The sequence below is a fragment of the Chenopodium quinoa genome, unplaced genomic scaffold (genome assembly GCF_001683475.1).
Source record: "Chenopodium quinoa cultivar QQ74 unplaced genomic scaffold, ASM168347v1, whole genome shotgun sequence".
NCBI classification, from domain to species: Eukaryota; Viridiplantae; Streptophyta; class Magnoliopsida; order Caryophyllales; family Amaranthaceae; genus Chenopodium; species Chenopodium quinoa.
The window spans coordinates 2,968,257-2,988,497 of record NW_018744718.1 but is presented as its reverse complement, the minus strand read 5'-3'; the positions used below and the strand labels follow the sequence as shown (position 1 = coordinate 2,988,497).

At 37.8% G+C, this 20,241-nt stretch overlaps 2 protein-coding genes and 1 non-coding gene across 3 annotated transcripts; all 3 read left to right on the top strand.

The window, feature by feature from the left end:
* Window positions 1-9,621: 9,621 nt before the first annotated feature.
* On the top strand, window positions 9,622-11,011 carry LOC110703403. The gene has a single exon (XM_021881207.1). The coding sequence runs from the start codon at window positions 9,909-9,911 to the stop codon at window positions 10,635-10,637; it is 729 nt and encodes a 242-aa protein (XP_021736899.1). The 5' UTR covers window positions 9,622-9,908; the 3' UTR covers window positions 10,638-11,011.
* Window positions 9,678-9,759, top strand: TRNAS-CGA. The gene has a single exon. It is a non-coding gene; the product is annotated as a tRNA-Ser (tRNA).
* Window positions 11,012-14,356: 3,345 nt separating the features above from the next.
* LOC110703402 lies at window positions 14,357-19,924 on the top strand. The gene is made up of 2 exons (XM_021881206.1): window positions 14,357-16,294; window positions 19,216-19,924. The coding sequence occupies exons 1-2, from the start codon at window positions 15,173-15,175 to the stop codon at window positions 19,312-19,314; spliced, it is 1,221 nt and encodes a 406-aa protein (XP_021736898.1). The 5' UTR covers window positions 14,357-15,172; the 3' UTR covers window positions 19,315-19,924.
* Window positions 19,925-20,241: the final 317 nt, after the last annotated feature.

The window sequence follows — 20,241 nt, the reverse complement described above, 5'->3', positions numbered from 1 at the left end:
TTTTATTTTTTCCTTTTTGATTTTGTTGTTGTTTTTTATTTAATTTTTTTGTGAAAATAAAAAATCGAAAATGATTTTTTAAAAAAATTCGAAATGGGTTTTTTGTAAATTAAAATTGAAAATTCGAAATAGGTTTTTTTAAAATTAAATTTGAAAATTCGAAATGGTATATTTTTAAATTTAGTTTGAAAATTCGAATTGGGTTTTTATAAAAATTAAGTTTGATTATATATAATTATGTTTTTTTTTGTGTTAATTATGTGGAAATATAGAAATTAAATGTATTATCCGTTAAATGTATTTATTGTAATATATAATTGATGCAGGAATATGGTGGAGACGGAAATGATTACAGTGAGATATTTGGACATGATGGTCCATTCGAAGAAGCTCAACAGGCGATTGATTGGGCAAAACAGGTTGCAATTGCAGCTGGATTTTGCTTGGTAGTAGCAACTCATAAATCTCAACGGGATGGTAGAATGGATCGCATTTTGAGATGTGACCGTTATCGCAAAAGAGAAGAAAGAGATTTTCGTACAGCCACTCGGTTTGACACAAAGCGGAAAGGTTGTGGGTGTGAGTTCAGAGTAAAGGTTCGACAACTACGGAGTCGTGACGGTTGGGAAGTGATAGGTTACTCTAAATGGGGGTATCACAACCATGAGATGATAGTATATGAAGAGGGTCATCGACAACTGAGCGGCTTAAGTCCTGCTGCGAAACTAGTTGTGAAAGAAATGAGTGATGCTCAAGTGAAGCCTGCTAAAATATTAGCATCTGTGTTAGAGAAATTTCCAGAAGACCATCCAAACCGAAGACACATCTACAACGTCAGACAGCAACTCAGGTTTGAACGGTCAGAGGGAAGGAACCCTATACAGCAGCTGCTACACCAGGCACAATCACGTGGTTACCTGTTCTGGTTTGATTCTGATGAAGATACAGCGGAGGTGACTCATCTTTTCCTTGTGCATCCTGATTGTGCTGATATGATCAAGTCTTGGCCATTTGTGATTTTGATCGACTCAACGTACAAGACAAACAAGTACAAGTTCCCTCTGGTTGAGATGGTTGGGATGGCTCCAACGACCAGAACTTTCTGATTGGTCATGCAATCATCAGGGATGAGACGGCTCCAAGTTATTATTGGGTTTTGGAGAAGCTGAGAAACTACATCGGGCCTAATGTTCATCCAGCAGCCATCGTCAGCGACTGTGAGGGAGGTCTCTTTGCCCCCATAGCAGAGCTGTTTCCCGAATCGAACCACTTATTGTGCACATGGCACATCAACAACTGCGTGAAAGTGAAAGCCTACAACCTTTTCAAGAAGAATTTGGAAATGGCAGAGAGATTGGTGAATGGTAAGTGGCGGAAGATCCTACAGGCTACCACAGAGGAAGCGTATGAGCGAGCATTGGCTAACTTCAGGGATTCGTACCAGTGGTGTCCGGCACTGGTGGACTATGTGATGCATCAATGGGTCCCTCATAGGGAAAAGTTTGTCAAATATTGGACAAACCAGGTACTTCATTTTGGGAACACTACAACATGTAGAGTTGAGAGCGCTCATAGAGCTACCAAGGACTGGATTGATTCATCGACCGCTGCTTTGGATACACTGTTCGCTAGACTGAACAAGTCAATTGAAACTCAGAAGAACGACATCAGGAACTCTCTAGAGGACTCCAGACGACGACATGGTACGATGTATAGCCATTTTATATTTAAGATTCTCCATGGTCGTGTGTCGCACTACTGCTTGGGGTTGATTCTCACTGAGCTGAATAGGGTGAGGGACTTGGCTGACGAAGTGTATACTCGGTGTGGGTGTACTATTTCAGTAACTCATGGATTACCTTGCGCATGCACCATTCATCGCGTTATTACAGAAGAAAGGGCGTCGTTACATGTTGATCAGGTCCATTCATTCTGGAGGACGCTTGTTATTGGTGAGCATGCAGACAATCAAACGGCCGACCGTGAACAGGAAGAGTTGGAGCAGTTCCGTTCGATGTACGACCGAGTGTCCTCCAGCCATCCTTCTATTATTCGTGACGCTACTCATGTGCTTCATGACATGTTCCACCCGTCTAACTTAGATTATGAGGAACCCGAAGGAGTTGACCGTCCTCGAGGTCGACAACGGCGGAACAGGAGTGCGTTTGAGTATATCTGTGGTCTTGGTCGTGGTCGTTCTCGTGGTCGGACATCGTCATCTAGTCGTAGTCAATCTTCATCGTCTGTGAATATGCCCCTGAGAACTGGTACGTTTTGGTTGTTTTTATTGCACATAGTTTTAAAGTGTTACTCCTGTCTTCTTAACTGTCTATAATTAATTATTTGGTGAATAGGAAGAAACGATGTTGATCAGTTTCCGTACAAGGAAAGGATACCTGCGATCATCATGTCGTACGTGGAAGGGTGGAATGATGTAATCGGAGATGGTAACTGCGGATTCCGGGTCGTGGCTGATGTTTTTCAAATGGGCGAAGACAACTACGGTTTGGTGCGTGAGTTGATGTACAGCGAAATTGCCTCTAACCGAAATGTTTATCGTCATGTGTACCAGGATGACTTGGATGGCGCTCTCCGACGTATCCGGTGGGGAGGTGGACCTTGCGGCGAAAATCATTATTTTGACGCGCCCCTAGATCTGTTTGCCGTTGCAAACATTTACAAATGCGCAGTCATGCATTTCGGCCTGGGAGTGCATAGTCAAGCTTATTATCCTTGTACCACGGTTCTCCCTTGGCGGTCGCGTGAGACTGTCACCACACCGGTCAGAGAGCTAGCTATTGCGTTTCTTGGGTCGTCATACAGACATTTCATCCGACTAGACATGTCAACCGATTTTCCGGTGCCACCGATTATACCTCGGTGGTACAACATTCGCACAGCGAGCGTAGAGGGTTGGGATGCGCTATATAATGACCGGATCCACGAATGGAACACCCTAGCTGCATTTTAGTTTTTCTTGTTTACATTCTTTATTTGTAATCTTATTTGTACGTTGCTCTTTTAATGAGAACATTAATATTTTATATTGTATTGCTTACTGCGCGGATCCACGAACGGTTATATCAAAATTTAAAAACAGCACTGATAATATGTTTAAGTTGGAAGCTAAAAGAACAATCTAAAATGTTACAATTTTACAACATAATGTCCAACATAATGCTCTATAAATAAAATACAATAACCATCAGTAATCCCTCCTCGACGACGACTCCCACTGCGCAAGGGTCTGTTCCAGACTATCAACAATAGCTCTCCCTGTTGCACTCATGCTGTCCTTCTCAAGAGAGAGTTTCTGAACGTCTTGCATTATCTTTCCCATCCACTGCATACAACAAAAAACAGAAGATGAAATACAATAACAACAAATAAAACTTAATTAAAAGACAACGATAAATATAATAAAAGACATACCGCTTCCGTGGCAGTAGGCGGTGGCACATAATCATCATCGCTGTGATCGAGATCAGCGATCAACCTCGGGTGCGAATACCGGTTGAACCATTCCATGTAATAATGGTCACACATGGGAGTAACCCCAGAGGGCGGCCGCTGCAACTCCGCTGTCCATAATCGAGCCACCATCGGAAACTGGTCCCACGTCCCGGTCATGATATCCGGCCATTCCACGACGTACTCCCTCGACGATGTAGGTCGGACCGCCTTCATCGGGCACGCCGGGGGAGGAGGGACAACTTGGACAAATCCAAGCTGGCGAAGACAACGCTGGGGCATGTACGCCTCGACGATGTCACGATACTGAATGAGTCCCGTGTACAGGGTCCTGGGTACCCTAACACTAGGGTTCGGGCCGAAAGGCATCCAGTTCACCTGTACAATTACAACATATAAAATATAATAACATGAATATAATATGTGCAAATAATAAAATGTAGACTCTATAAATAAACGTTACCTCTAAGGGGGACAGCCTGTCCAGCAATAACCGTATCGATCGGAGGCGGTCAACGGACTTCTTCTCCGAGCGTGGACTCCACGCACAAGCACGCGGCATCCCCTCATCAATAGGAACTGGGTCACAATGTGGTCGCAATGCAGGAAAGTACTCGTATATCCAAGTCTGCAATAGAGTCAGACACCCAGTGATACCTGCCGCGTCAGCTCGACTCGCAAATCCTAGTTGGCGATACAAATACGCCAACGTAGCCGATCCCCAGGAAAACTGGCCTACACTGTCGGGGTCACACGCCTCTACGATGTCGCGTGGCCTGAGCTTGTTTCCGCCGCTCTTATCTGGAAACAAGGTACATCCGAGGAGTAGAAAAACATAAGCACTCAGCTGTGCGTCGGGCGTCCTACGTGCACTCGGGTACAAACACCGCTGCAACACGGATGCGATCTTCACACCTCCGTGTTCCCAAACACCTAGCGCCTCGGTGTACAGTGCAGCCCTGTCCACCGCCAACAACTCCGCCAGCGAATCTGCCTGATCCGCATCAGCCACAACACAAAGTCGTTTACCCTCAACACGAATCCCCAGAATGGCCTCGACGTCATGTAACATGATCGTCATCTCACCGAACGGAAGGTGAAAAGAGTTTGTATCCGGCTGCCATCGCTCAATGAAAGCCGTGATCAGCGTACTGTCAATCTTATCGTGCATGGTGGCAGGAACGTGCTTCACCCCAGTGCCCTCCAGTCGCTCGAACATCTCGCTCTCCGCCGGCCAGGCCTCAGCCCATGTACGCAAAAAACTACAAGTCTTTTCCCGGGTATGACATTTCAACAACCCCGTAACTGAAGGCCTCTCCTGGTCCTCCCAAATACGGGCAGCTATGTGTCCTAGAAAGCTAGGAATCACACTCCCGTCAACAGGCCCACCGGGCACCTCACTCCTAACAACCCAAGAATCATTACCCGCCCTCGACCGTTTCCTGCTTGCCCCAGATACAGTGGACGCAGATGATGTGCCAGATCTACTAACAAACCTACCACCCCTACCCTTACGCACCTCCACCATATGTGTCTCGTACATGTCATCAACCCTCTGACTGAATGGACCGTAATCATCATACGGTCCACTGCCATCGTCCACATCCTCATCCTCATCTGCGCCCTCCTCCTTCTCCTCCTCCTGGTCACCCTCCTCAGCATCATCATCGTCATCGTCATCCTCATCCCGACGGTGGATCCGTTCTCTACGAACTGAGGCCGAAATACCACGGGATCTGACATGTCTATGCCCCGACCTCTCCACTGAATAATTTCTACTAAGAAGCTCTATATTCTTCCCCCCACCATGACGACCCTACACAAAATTTTAAAATATATAAACATACAAAAATTTATACGATAAATAATCATCATCGCAAATCAAATACACTAAAAACATACAAATAATAGTAAACAAAATATAAACGTAGAAAAAATACAACGAAATTGAAAAAATTTATAAAAATAAACAACAAAATTTAAAAACAATTCAAAATTATATTACAAAAAAAAAAAAAAAAAAATTAAAAACAATTTTTTAAAAAAATTAAAAAAAAATAAAAAAAAAAATGGGGGGGGGCGCCCTGGCTGGACGCCCAGCCGACGGTGGTGGCGCCAGATGCAGACGCCGCCACCAGTTGGCTGGCGCCTGGGCTGGACGCCACAGCCACGGCTGCGGCGCCTAGACTAAACGCCACAACCGTGGCGGTGGCGTCCAGCCCAGGCGCCAGCCAACTGGTGGCGGCGTCTGCATCTGGCGCCACCACCGCCGGCTGGGCGTCCAGCCAGGGCGCCCCACCGCGTTCACGGCGGTTTTCCCCTTTTTTTTTTTTTTTAAACAAAATATACCTTTCCTCCTTGGGACATCCTTCCCTCCGCCGCCGCCGCCGCCACTTCCTTGCCTTGCCGCCTCGACATTGCCGTTATTTTGAATTTTTTTTTAGAGAGGTTGAAAGAAGATGAGCAATGAGAGTGTGAGTGATGAGAGTGTGAGTGTTTTTTTTTTTAAGTTCAAGGGCAATTTTGGGAAACCAAGTGAATTTTGTGGGCTTTATGTAGTAATTTGTGGGCGATGTTTAACAAATCCCAAAGGAAATGGCTTTGATAGGCCACTTTAGAACCCGAAGTCTAGTTAGGGATGTTGTTGATGCAATCTAAACTTACAGTAGCTTGGTTGCCAAGGTGGTAGTTATTACTTCAAATTCTTGAAATTAGTCGCCCTGTGAATTAATGCATTGAACAATACTAACCTTTTTTTTAAAAGGTGAGGGAGACATTAAGATGAAGGAGAATAGGAAAGCAAAGTATATAAATTGTTGGAATTATAAAAGAACTATCAGTTTCCTAAAAAAAAAAAGTTACAAACTCTAGCAATTCTTAAGCTTAGTTTTAATTAGAATTGAATTGATAATAGGAAATGAATGCATGTACGGAATTTGAAAAGAGTTACAATTATTGTTTATGGGAATAATTATTGCAAATTATTTTTAAGTACGGAGTATTATTTTAATCTTCCTATGACAGATTGATAACGTAAAATGTTGTGCAATAAATATAGCCTCCATTGAGCTAATGAAAAGCTTTTTCACATTCGTCATCTTTATTGCTGGTCAATTATTACTTTTGGGTTGTGCTTCATCTTCTCTGGGTTTTCTTCTACTCAGGGATGGTGAATAAAGATTGAGGAGATAGAAATTAAAGCGCAAAACTCATTATTGGGTAGGGATTATAAAGGGGTAAGAAGGTAAATAAATATTTTGAAGGGCAAAAAGGTTCGTGCATTATTCATAAGAACAACTTTCCACTTTTTATAAGGTAGGGTATTTTGAAGGGCAAAAAGGTCCGTGCACTATTCATAAGAACAACTTCCCACTTTTTACAAGGTAGGGATATTAATCAAAATATAAAAATTTCTAGAGGTGATCAATTTGAGCCTGACCCAACCTGGTCCGATTTTAGGCGGGCTTTGGACAACCTTTTTCGGCTTGAAAATTTTACACTACACCCCGGTGTAGCTTTTGCTACCTACACCCCCCTCCCCAAGTGACGTTATTTTGTTCTTTTTTGTGTTTACTTTCTTTTTTTTTTCTTTTTTGTAATATACCATTGCAAGTTAATTCAATGTTTTGAGTTTCAATTCCATGTAAAAATTATTGTACTTGTATAAAATAAAGAATGTGAAGAGATTTCCATGGTATCAATTATAATAAAGCAATTGATGATCCTTTGTTTCAAAAAACTAAGCAATTAATGATCCTAACTCACAAGAAATCGACTCAATAAGCAAATTGCAAGCCTATTCGAATCAATTACAAACAAATTGCAGTTGCTATGGCAGCGGTGGTGGCGAGATGATGGTGGTTATGTGGCAACGGTGATAGCAGCGACAGCGAGACAACAGTGGTCATGGGGCAATGAGGAAACAATAGTTATTGTGGCTTAATTAGTTGAGTGGGTTAGAGGGGGAAAGTGCAAAGGATTAAGAAACAGGGAAAATATAAAGAAGCTCAAATCACCATTGATAAAAGCTTGCTTCTGATTTTAATGAGAAGTGTATAATTTTTAAATTTTTTTATAAACAAAATACTCGTATAATTTTATAAACAAACATATAATATTTTAAAAATGAACATATTTATTTAATAGTCGTAAATGAACATACAATTATTTAAAATTGAACATATAATATTTCCAAAATGAACATATTTATTTAATGGTTGTGAATGAACATACAATTATTTATAGTTGAACATATAATATTTCAAAAATGAACATATTTATTTAACATTTGTAATTGAACATATAATATTTCAACTCAACATATTTATGTAATAGTTGCAAATGAATATACAATTATTTATAATTGAACATTTAATTAAGGAGCATTATCATAGATGAAAAATGTATAAAATTTATAATTTTTGTACTTGTTATTGAAAAACTTTAAAGGTAGCACACACTCCTTATTGTAATTGTATGTAAGAATCATTTCCATGACAACTGCTATATAGCACAAACTCTTATTGAAATTCCTTATTAAATTTGTAAAATTAACTACTTCATGATATAATTGGGTGCTTTAATTAGTAGTATAAAAATATGTTTATCATATATCAAATTTCTAATAAATGTATCTTAATATGCATTTGATCATATAATATTATGTGATTGAACATTTACCAATTAAAAATGAACATTTATCAAAGAAATTTCCACTTCAAAATATAAAAAGAGCAAACATTAATATGTGAATGATCATGTGCTAATATATAAATGAACATTAATTATATTAATAATTTATTAACATTGAATAACTTCTACTAATATATAAATGAACATTTACCAAGTTGAAAATGAACATTCATAAAAAATAGAACTTTCCACTACGAACTAAATTTACAAATCTATAAACATATGAAATAGATTAAATCAACCAGAAATTTGCGACAATTATACTCTTTTTTTAATTTTTTGAGTCCAGCAATTTTATAAACTAATAATACACCACAAATTTACTTTTTTTTCCCCATTTTTTTTTACAAAAATAAGTAAAATTATATCATCATACTTACTTTGATACATTTTCAAGCTGGATATTTATTTTATTTTCATGAAAACACAATTGCCAACAAAAATCAGTAAAAAAAAACACTAGGACATCAAACTTGTGTTTTCATTTCAAAAATCAACAAAAACACTTACAATTTCGATTTTCGACTTTGTTTTGGTATTTTTTTCCAGCGATTGTGTAAGTTTATCTCATATATTAGACATTGTGCTTGACTATTATAGAGAATTATAACTTTTTACTGAAATTTATTTGCAAATATTGAAGATTTTGATGAGAGAGAAAATGGAGAAATAAAATGAAAAGAATGAAGGGAGAAAATTTGAATGGTGGTTCAATTTTTTTTTTTTCATAATGTAGTGTGTGGGGTATAGATGGTTACTGTAACAACTTGCAAGAGGATAGTATATGAGAAGTGAGGAGTTAGTAGGAGAAAGGGTAAAACGGTACCGTTTTGCATGGGGGTGTAGGTTGTAGACCCTACACTAGGGTCTAGTGTTCACTAATTTCCGGCTCAAAATCGGGTCGGGCTAATTTTGGACGGGATTAGGAAATCAATTTTATGCAATTTTAGTTATTGGTCCGGCCCATAAAGCCCGCCTAGGCTGTGCTTGTTTGGGAAGATTTGGGCACACATTTTCTGGCTCGGAGTTTGGCCAGGCACAACTTGATAAATGGGCATATTTATTTACCTTGGCCTAGCCCGAACTCGACTCCCCATTGATCACCTCTAAGAATTTCATTATGACTTTATAATTAATCTATAAAGTTCATTATTTATATTTATATGAGAGTTGACTAAGCTACTAATGATTTAAACTTATATAGAGACTTCTATATTTTAATTAGAAGTCCCTACTAATTTTAATAGCCGAGCATAACTCGGACATTATCTGGTGAGTGAGAGGTCTCAAGTTTAATCCTTGAGGTAAATTGACGAAACTATTTTGACAGCTCAACCAAGACCGTTAAGAGCAGTAACTAGAGAAACACAAATATTACGTATCTGATATACTGTCCATTTACTACGGAGTACAGTACTAGACTACTAGTAAAGAATCTGAAGATGAATTCTTAACTCAAAAACTGAAATAATAAACATATTATAATATCAAATTAGGAATATCCATATATGTAGGTCGATATGTCCGAGTGGTTAAGGAGACAGACTCGAAATCTGTTGGGCTTTGCCTGCGCAGGTTCGAATCCTGCTGTCGACGCTTTTTTACATCTTTGCTTCATTACATTCCTAGACCCATTTTTGTAATTTCACATATTCCTTTTTTTTTTTTCCCCTTATCAAATCAATATTTTGTATTTCTCCATAAAAAAAACCAGAAACAAAACTCAACCCCAAAAAACCTCAGTAATGGCAACCACCCTACTTCCGTCACAACTAACACCTTTCACCACCCAACTTTCCCTCTCAAAGCCCAAGCCCAACCCCAGGCCCACCATCTATTGTGGGCCAAGAGACAACCGTGGGCCACTAGTAAAAGGCCGAGTACTAAGCACGGAAGCAATCCAAGCAGTCCAAGCCCTAAAACGGGCCCAAAGAACAACCGGAACAACAGTCCACGAAACCCTCAACAAAACACTCACACGTTTAATCAAAGCCGACCTAATTGCTACTCTACGGGAGCTTCTACGACAAGGTCACTGCGACCTCGCTTTAACCGTATTCTCCACCGTCCGATCAGAACCATGGTACAAGACTGATTTATCCCTTTACGCTGATTTGGTATTAGCTTTGGATAAGAAGGGTGGAATAGAGGAAGATATTGACCGTTTGATTGAGGGGTTGGAGATGGAAATCGACGGTGGAAAAGGGGGGATTGATTGGGAGGATAAGAGGGGGTTGAGTAGGTTGGTGAAGGCGTTGATTGGGGCTAAGAGGAGGGAATCAATGGTTAGGATTTATGGGGTTATGAAGAAAAGTGGGTGGGGGTGTAGTGGGTCGGGTGTTGAAGTTGATGAGTATTTGGCTAAGGTTTTGAGTAAAGGGTTGAAAAGGTTTGGGGAAGAGAGTTTGGGGAGAGAAGTTGAGGTGGGTCTTGAGGTGTATCTTGATGCTTGTTTGGGTAGAGTTGGGGTTTAGTGTGTGGTTCTCGATATGGGTTTATGAGGCGCTAATTGAGTTTGCGGTTTTATCCTTTATTATGTGTCAATTGGGATTGAGTTGGTTTGTGTAATTCTGGTCATTTTGTTTTAGACTTTTTAGGTATACTACGCGAATACTTCCTTCGTGATAAGATTAACATTTTGTAATTTTTTTTGGTAGATTGAAAGATGTAATTTTTAAGGGTTTTTGTTTGAAGAATGTAAATTATGGGATGATATGTGATCTTAGTATTTTACGTTGTTCACTTGTTTATTGTGGATTTATGGGTAATCTTGACACAAGGTTATGTAACACAAATGTATGCGGGTAAGCATGGCCCTATTTCATAATATTCACTACGTTGTGTATAATTAATTAAGTATATGTTTATTAGTTTATAGTTGTCATTCTTGCCAAAAGAGCTCAATTGTAAAGAGTCATTTTATAAAGATGGAACTTTTGTTTACAACTTTTATTTGTAATTTTCTCATTATAAAGCAAACAACAAATGATTTCAAGTACTTGGAAATGACTTCTCTCTCTCTATCAAGGGTCAACAAGGATCTCCCTCCTTGCTTAGGCAAGGTGGCCTTGGGAGCCCTTGTTTTGAGAAAGGTTAGCTTTCTTTCTCAAATTGTTTTTTCTTTTCAGGTTTTTTCAGTCTTCGCGGTTCTTTCGTTGTCATGTCCTGATCTTTCTTGTTTATTCCTTTTCCTGCTTTGTTCATGGAGTCATCTTCTAAGATTGATTCCGTTAATCCTAGTGATATCAACATGGTTGATTCAAGTCCTTTAATTCAAGATGATAGCAACCACTGTGTTATTCCTAAGGTCATAGATGGAGTTGAAATTGCTCCACCGAATGTCAATGCTGACAATTCTACCAAGGATGTTGCTATGGGTGGGATGGTTGATCATCCTCAAATCCTTAAGCAATCTTTTCGAGAGGCAGTCCAAAACTCTTCTCAATGGCTTTCTGAGGCTAGAAAAATTTGTGTTTCCTCTATGGAATGGGATGATGATCATGAAGACATCACGCCACCTGATTCCACTAAGACAGTTGCTTTTGGTAAACAAACTCTTGATAAGCTTCGACAGCCATGGAAACTAACATTAATGGGAAAATGCTTAGGGATCTCAGTTCATCCTTCTTTCATGACTCAATGTGCAAGGGCCATGTGGAGACCAAAAGGAACTCTCGAAGTCATTGACTTAGGGAAAGATGTTTACCTATTTCGGTTCTCTATTCAAGATGATTATGAACGAGCCCTCCTCGGGGGTCCTTGGTTTATTCTTGATCATTACTTAATGATTTCAAAATGGAAGCCCAATTTTAGACCATCAATGAATCCTTTTGATCGCATGACGGTATGGATTAGATTCCCGGAATTACCGGTTGAATATTATGATAAAGATGCTCTCTTCGATATTGCTACTCTAGCTGGAAACCCTCTAAGGGTTGATTATGCTACGGATCATCTTACTAGAGCTAGATATGCAAGAGTTTGTATCGACATAGATCTTACTTTACCTCTAGTCTCAAAGGTTTGGGCGGGAAATAGCTGGCAAATTATTGAGTATGAGAATATCCAATGTCTTTGTTTCTCTTGTGGAAAAATTGGTCATTCTAACGACCGATGTTCTTCTAAGATTGTCCCAAATGAGGATTTACCTAATAATCCCACTACATCAAAAGAGGAGCTTGTTTTGTCAAACAATCCCACTACCTCAAAAAATACAATTTCTACTAATTCCCTTAATTCAAGGGTCTTAGTTCCCCACTCAAACTCTGACTATGGTCCTTGGACTATGGTGTCCAACAAGAAAAAAAATTAATCCAAGCAAATTTTCTAAAAAGAACACAATGCTGCCTGAAAATTTTACACTACACCCCGGTGTAGCTTCTGCTACCTACACCCCCCCTCCCCAAGTGACGTCATTTTGCACATATAATATTTTAAAACTGAACATATTTTATTAATAGTTGTAAATGAACATACAATTATTTATAATTGAACATTTAATTAAGGAGCACTATTATGGATGAAAAATGTATAAAATTTATAATTTTGTACTTGTTATTGAAATTTTTTGAAGGTAGCACACACTCCTTATTGTAATTGTAAGAATCATTTCCATGAAAACTACAACATAGCACACACTCTTATTGAAATTCCTATTAAATTTGTTAAAATAACTAATTCATGATATAATTGGGTGCTTTAATTAGTAGTATATAAATGAACTTTTAAGTATATGCACATATTCATTTTAAAATTAATGCATTTACTTGTTGATCATGAATAAGAACGAAAATGAACATTTATCAATACGTAAATTAACATTTATATATATTGAAAATGAACATTTATCAATACGTAAATTAACATTTATCATCTATTAAAATGTGAATGACGTTATACTAACATATAAATGAACATTTAACAAAATGAAAATGAACATTTATAAAAAAAAAAAAAGAAAGAAATAATAATAATAATAAAAATAACTGCGAACTATAATCTTTGTTTCTCTTCTCTGAAACGGTTTCCTTCGCTCTGCAAACAAAACTGAAGAATGTACAGATATAATTTATTAGTTCTTCAATAAAAATTGCTAAGATTATAGTATAATACTTACATTGATTTACATTACTATATATGTAAATGAACATTATGAATTTCATATATGATCAAAAGATTTCATAGTATGCATAAGTCAGTTTCTCAACCCACATGAATGAATATTTATGCATTTCATAAATGTGCATAACGTATCATAAAAATGAACATTTTTTATTTTGGCATATAAAGTCAAATATAAACTCAAATAGATTCAAATATACAAATGAACATTTTTTATTTTGGCATATAAAGTCAAATATAAACTCAAATAGATTCAAATATACAAATGAACATTTATAATTCAGTATATGTTCATATATTACCTCGGAATTGTAGAAATGTTAACATCTATACCAGAAGTTAATATCTTTTAAAAGTTCTTGATCTACAATAGGAGATTTTTACAATGACTGTGTAGTAATATATAAATAAATATTTGTATTAATCATTTATTAACATGTGAATGATTGTATACTAATATATAAATGAACATTTATCAAAATGAAAATGAACATTTATAAATTTTTTTTTTTTTAAAAAAAAAACACTACGAACTAATTTAATTAATGCTTACTTTTCTCCAGATTTTTTTTTGATGTTCTTCTCCGAAGCTATTTCCTTCATACTACAATAAAAAAATGAAATACTTCATACTCAAAATTCAATTGTACTTGTTCAAATTACTAGTTTTAAAACTAAAAATAGTAAATGTTCCTGTAACATAATTGCAACAATAAATTATAAAAATTAGGGTTTATACTCTTTTTCGAATTAAATATGAACAAAATCACTTACTCCTTTGAATTTCGACCTTGATTTGTTGAATTATGTAGCAGTTGAACAACTTTTTTGGATAATTTGTCGCAAAGTTTGTTGAAAATTTTGGATTAGAAAATGCTGAAAATGGGCGTAGAGAGAGAAAATGCAGAAAATGGGTGAGGAGAGAGAAAGTGAAAAAAGATAAATGGTGGTTTGATTTTTACTGTACAATTGCAGAAAGTGGGTATATAAGGGAGATTGTTAAACGCATCGTTTAGAGGGGGGTGTAGGGTGTGGTACCTACACTAGGGTCTAGTGTATACCAATTAAATGCTGCCTGGTAGTAAATCCACCCACGGCCCAAATCCAAAACCAACTACTCAGCCCAAGCCCAAATCTCCTATTGTTTTACTTACTAACAAGAAAACTATTGCTTCTGAAGTTTCTACATCTCCTCCAATTTCAAACACCTTTGCCTTGTTAGAAACAATTCAAGACTCCACTACCATTGAAGAAAATAATAAAAAATTAAAAAGCAATGATAAGCAAAACCTTGAAAAAATAAAATCATATCCCACAAATCTTTCATCTTCTCCTTCACACGCTTCCCCCTCAACCTCCATTAGCTTGCCTTCAGAAGCTATTCAACACCTGGCAGCCATGGAATCGTCTTCCACAAAGGCAATTGAACCTTCTCCTTCTAATTCCGTCCTTTTAAACTCCCCCTCACATACTTTATTCTCACAGAACAACCAAATCAACGAAACCCTAACTTTAAATATCACTACCAATGGAGAAAAACAAAGGGGAACTTACCCCGATTCGCCCTCCTCGGCGTCCGGCCCGGAATTACCGCCGAACTTCAGTGCCGACACCGGCAATTACTCCGAACCCGCCACCATCTCTCTCTCTAGACCACCAGATCAACCTCCAGGGATCTCCGATCACTCAAGCCCAACCACTTTCAATGCGCCACCCCTTCTCCCCGTTCCCACCTCCACCACCGCCACCCCCTCAATTCCCATTCAACATTTCTCTTGCTCCATCAATGACCCCCTCCCAGATCAGATAAATTGTTTTGACTCCTCCGTTATCTCCTCCTCTCCTATGGTCGTCGATAGAGACACCTCCAACTCCGGAAAAAATAGCCATGATGTACAACACCCTTCTCCAGATAACCAAGTTCATGACCTCTCAAATTCCTCAGCCTTCAACTCCTCCACCCCAACCCACAATCCCGCAACCGTCATCCCCAATTCCGCAACCTCTTCTCCCATGGTATATGCAACAGGTGCAGTGGCCGAGCTACCGCCACCACGAGTTGGTTTCGCCACCTCTAACTCCTCAAATCACCCCTCTCTTGTCGGAAAACAGCGAGCACGACCTCGAAAACCCCGAACACCATATGAAAATTTTCACCATCACAAAAGAGGTAGTGGGCCTCCAAGTCGAGGTGAACTTTTGGGAAACTACGAACACCATACGGGAAGTGAACTCAATGGTAGTTCCTCTGAAGATGCACGATGTGGTGCTGATGAATCGAGCAGAGTCGTGGAGGGAATGGGACAAGTTTGACCCTCTCTTCTCTAAGGGTAATCCGGTAACTTCTTATCCGGATCTTAATATGAAAATTGTTCTTTGGAATGTGAGGGGGGCCACTAGGAATGAATTTATTCCACATGCATGGGAGGTGATTGCTGCCCATAAGCCCAATATTTTCATACTTTTAGAAACAAAGAGTGATGGAAATCGTGCTAGCCAAGTTTCTAAGTTATTAGGATTTGATGGTTTTCAATTTATCAATCCTAATGGTTTAAGAGGGGGAATTTGGCTGATGTATAAAAATTCTGTTGAACTCACTGACTACCAGGATAATCATGCTAGAAATTATTTTCATGCCCTATTTAAGTTCTCTCCTGATAGTAAGGAGGTGCTCTTGACTGCCGTGCATGCTCCTTCCTCTCCCACGGAAAGGCATAGGCTTTGGAATGAGCTTCGCAATAATCTACCCCCTGATGATACCCCTTGGCTCTTTCTTGGGGATTTAAATGAAGTCACAAAGCAATCGGAAAAGTCAGGTGGCTTGAGGTTCAAGCAATCTCAATGTTCTGATCTTAATCGCTTAGCCGAGGCTGCTTGTTTGGTAGACCTTGGTTTCTCTGGTAATCCGTTTACCTGGCACAATGCAAGGGAAGGATTAGATCTTATTCAAGAAATATTGGACAGGGCCTTGGGAAATCCGAGTTGGTTGAATACCTATCCAAACACTCAGGTAATCCACTTTGCTCGAACTCATTCCGATCATTTTCCTATTATTATTTCTTTGTTTGATAAATGCAAAAGTGGTGCTTTTCCCTTTAGATGTAAAGCTGCTTGGCTTGAACATCCCGATTTTAATTCCTTTTTTGTTCATGATTGGGATGTTCATCATTTTGATTTCATTAAAGGAAGGGATGAATTTTTGACTAATATTAAAAAATGGAATCATGATGTTTTTGACAATATTACTAATAATAAAAAAAAGACTTGTTGCTAGAATCAATGGCATACAAATAGCCCTTTCTAAAAGACAGTCGACTTTTCTTGTTAATTTAGAGAAAGATTTGTTTTTGAGCTTAATCACATCTATAAAATTGAGAGAATTATTTGGGCTCAAAAAGCCGGTCTTGATTGGAGGAAAAATGCAGATTGTAACACTAAGTTTTTTCACCTTTTGGCTAACATTAAAAAATCTAGAAGTAAGGTGTTAACCTTACAAGATAACAATGGTTTATGGATTTCTGATTTGGAGTTAATTAAGAAAATGGCCAGAGACTATTTCATAAGTGTTTTTCAAAGCGTGCCAATTAATCAAAATCTCTTAGAAATTAATTATTTTCCTAAATCTATTGAAAACTTCTCTTTTAGTGGTTTTGATTTACCCCCTTCTATGGATGATGTAAAAAGTGTTCTTTTTAATATGGATCCTATTAAATCTCCGGGGCCCGATGGATTACAACCGATTTTTTTCCAAAGAAATTGGAACTCCTTAAAGCATTCTATTACTTCTTTTGTTAGTGAGTGTTTTATTAAAGGCTCCATTCCTCAGGCTATTAATAATTCTTATATTTCCTTAATTCCTAAGTGCGATCATCCTTCGTCTATGAAAGATTTCAGACCGATAGGCCTTTGTAACACTATTTATAAAATTATTACTAAATGTATTTCCAATCGTTTAAAACCTATTATGGATAGCTTGATTAGTCGCTTTCAATCTAGTTTTATCCCTAATAGGTCTACTGAGGAGAATATCATTATTATTAAAGAGGTTGCTCACCACTTTAATAAGGTTTCCAAGAAAGCTAACTTGATGGCCCTTAAAATTGATCTTTCTAAGGCTTTCGATAGTCTTGAATGGAGTTTCATTAAGGATACCCTTGTTAGTATTAATCTCCCCTCAAATATCATTAATCTCATTTTGAATTGTATTTGCACTCCTTCCATCTCTCTCTTATGGAATGGTGAAATTACCGATTCTTTTTTACCCTCTAGAGGTATTTGTCAAGGAGACCCCCTCTCCCCTTATATTTTTGTCCTTTGTCTTGACCGTCTTTCTTGCATGATTCAAGCTAGAGTTAATGATGGATCTAGGTTGCCAATGAAAATCACTAAAGATGTTAGTATCTCTCATTTACTTTATGCGGATGATGTTTTTCTATTTGGTAAAGCTACTTCCTCTAATATTAATGTTATAATGGAGGTTCTTGATCATTTTAAATCTATTTCCGGATTATCTATTAACATTAAAAAATCTTCGGCCATTTTTCCTAGGAAAATGGACTATAATGTTAGAAAATCCATTTGTGAAATATGTAACATCACCAATACTACTAACTTTGGTAAATACCTTGGAATTATTATTAGTCATAAGCGGTTGAGTCACCTTGACTACTTTCCTCTTCTTGATAAGACTTGTTCTAGAATAAAGGGTTGGCAAGCCAAACTCTTAAACATGGCCGGTAGATGTACTTTAATTAAGTCGGTCCTTAATTCTTATCTTGTCTATATCATGCAAACTAATATGCTTCTTGTTAGTGTGCTTAACCATCTTCAAAAACATTGTAAAACAATTTCTTTGGAATCGGGTTAATAAATCTAGATATATTCCTAGAACTAATTGGAAAGTTGTTTGTGACCCCATGGCTAAAGGTGGCTTAGGCATAAGAGACTTAAAAAGATGGAACCTTTCTTTTATGGCTAAGCTTGGTTGGAAATTTTTGACTCAACCTTCCAAATTATGGGTGCGCATTCTTTCCTCTAAATACCTTAAGTATAACCATTTTTATTGATTACAATCTTAAACCCTCTGATTTCATCATTTGGAAGGACATTCTCTCTGGTAGAGAAATCCTTAAATCGGGAATTATCATCCATATTGGAGATGGGGAAGATACCTCGCTTTGGTATCACCATTGGATTGGAGACTGTCCTCTTTATAAAATCCCAAATATTAATATTCCCGATTCTAGAGGTCATTGGCTTGTTTATAACATTATTAGGAATAACTCTTGGTATCTTAATGATGTTAAACATATTATTCCTTCCTCTATATGCTCTTTAATCCTTGCTTACCCGCTTCCCAAACTTGTTCATGTCTCCAATAGATTAAAATGGACTCTAGACAATTCAGGAAGTTTTTCTATAAAATCTGCCTATAATTTTACCTCTCCTCCTTCTAATAATATCTCCTCCTCTATGCAAAATCTGTCTTGGAAAGGTATGTGGAAAATCAAGGTTCCATACAAATACAAAATGCTTGCTTGGAACCTAATTCGGGATATTCTTCCTACTGGAACCACTCTTAAAAAAAGAATTCCATGTTTTGACCCTTTATGTATTAGATGTGAGGCTCCCTTAGAGGACTCTATCCATATCTTTAGGGATTGCCCTAACTCCTCAGCTTTTTGGTCTCTTATTTTTGAGAAATTTGGCTATTCTTTCTTTGATTTAAGCATGTTTTATAACACTTCTCTAGCTGATTGGATTGTTTTTAATCTTTTTAATGACTCTAAATGGAAAACTATTTTTCTTATGGCTATTTGGCACCTTTGGAAAACAAGAAACATGGCCATTTTTGAGAAAAAAATGTTGTTTATCCAATCAACTTTTAACAGCTTCCTAGTGGTTTATTTGTTCACCCTTAAACTTGAGCAGGGACAGGTGGATACTCCAAGCTCTTCTTTTGGCTCTTCAAACAGAATTTGGGCTCCTCCTCAAGCTGGTCATTTTAAACTAAATACGGATGGCTCTTGAGTTGGCCTGGAGAATGCTGGAGGTGGGGGTGTCCTAAGGTGTGCCAAGGGTATCTGGCAAGAAGGTTTTGCAGTCAATTTCAACGCAATGTCTGCTGCTGCCTCTGAACTCATTGCGATCAGAGAAGGTCTTCTTATGGCTTGTAATAGGAAAAATTCAGCATCTAGACCTTGAAACAGATGCGGATGCTCTTTCTAAAATGCTAAAAAATCCAGAAGCCTTCAAGGATCACGATCTAGGTAACATTATCAGGGATGTTGCTCCCCTCCTTGCTCGAGATTGGGATGTTGCTATCTTCCATGCCAAGAGGTCTGTCAATCAAATTGCAAACGCTTTAGCTCATATTGGCAGAACTAGGGTCAACAAGGGGAGAAAGAAACCTATTTCTACCCTCCTGCTGATATCTTCAATCAATATGCTGCTGAAATCCCAGCTTACCAGCCCCAAGCTTAGTTCTATCATACTGCTTCGTTTCCTGATGAGTACCATGTGCTGTAATGAGTCAAGCAGGATCATTTTGCTTATGTCCTAAAACCTTATCTAGCTCTGTTTTCTTTTCTCTTAAGGCTGTATCTTTTACTCAAATTAAGAGAAGATTGCTTCTTAAGTATCTCTCTTATCTGCTTTTGTTGTTACTAACTTGGCTAAGGCCTATATGATATAATATAAGTTCCCCTTTTGCGTTAAAAAAAATCAAATGATTTCAAGTTTATTGAATTAAAAAAATAAAATAAAAAATAAAATAGCAAACTTTAGGAATTGTATATTCAATTCTATCCCCTCCATTTCTTCAAGCAATTACACAAATTATTAACAATTAAAGAGAGTTTAAGAAACAGGGTGGTAGACTAGTAGTATATTATTAGATCTTCCTTATTCCATGAATATTATGAACTTGGTCAAAACTTTATTTTAGATGGACCAAAA

Excerpts from the sequence above, each read along its gene's own strand:
- LOC110703403 (XM_021881207.1), top strand. The coding sequence starts at position 9,909 with ATGGCAACCACCCTACTTCCGTCACAACTAACACCTTTCACCACCCAA.
- LOC110703402 (XM_021881206.1), top strand. The coding sequence starts at position 15,173 with ATGATGTACAACACCCTTCTCCAGATAACCAAGTTCATGACCTCTCAA. Across the intron at positions 16,295-19,215 it reads ATACCTATCCAAACACTCAG|GGACAGGTGGATACTCCAAG; the intron begins GTAATCCACTTT and ends AAACTTGAGCAG.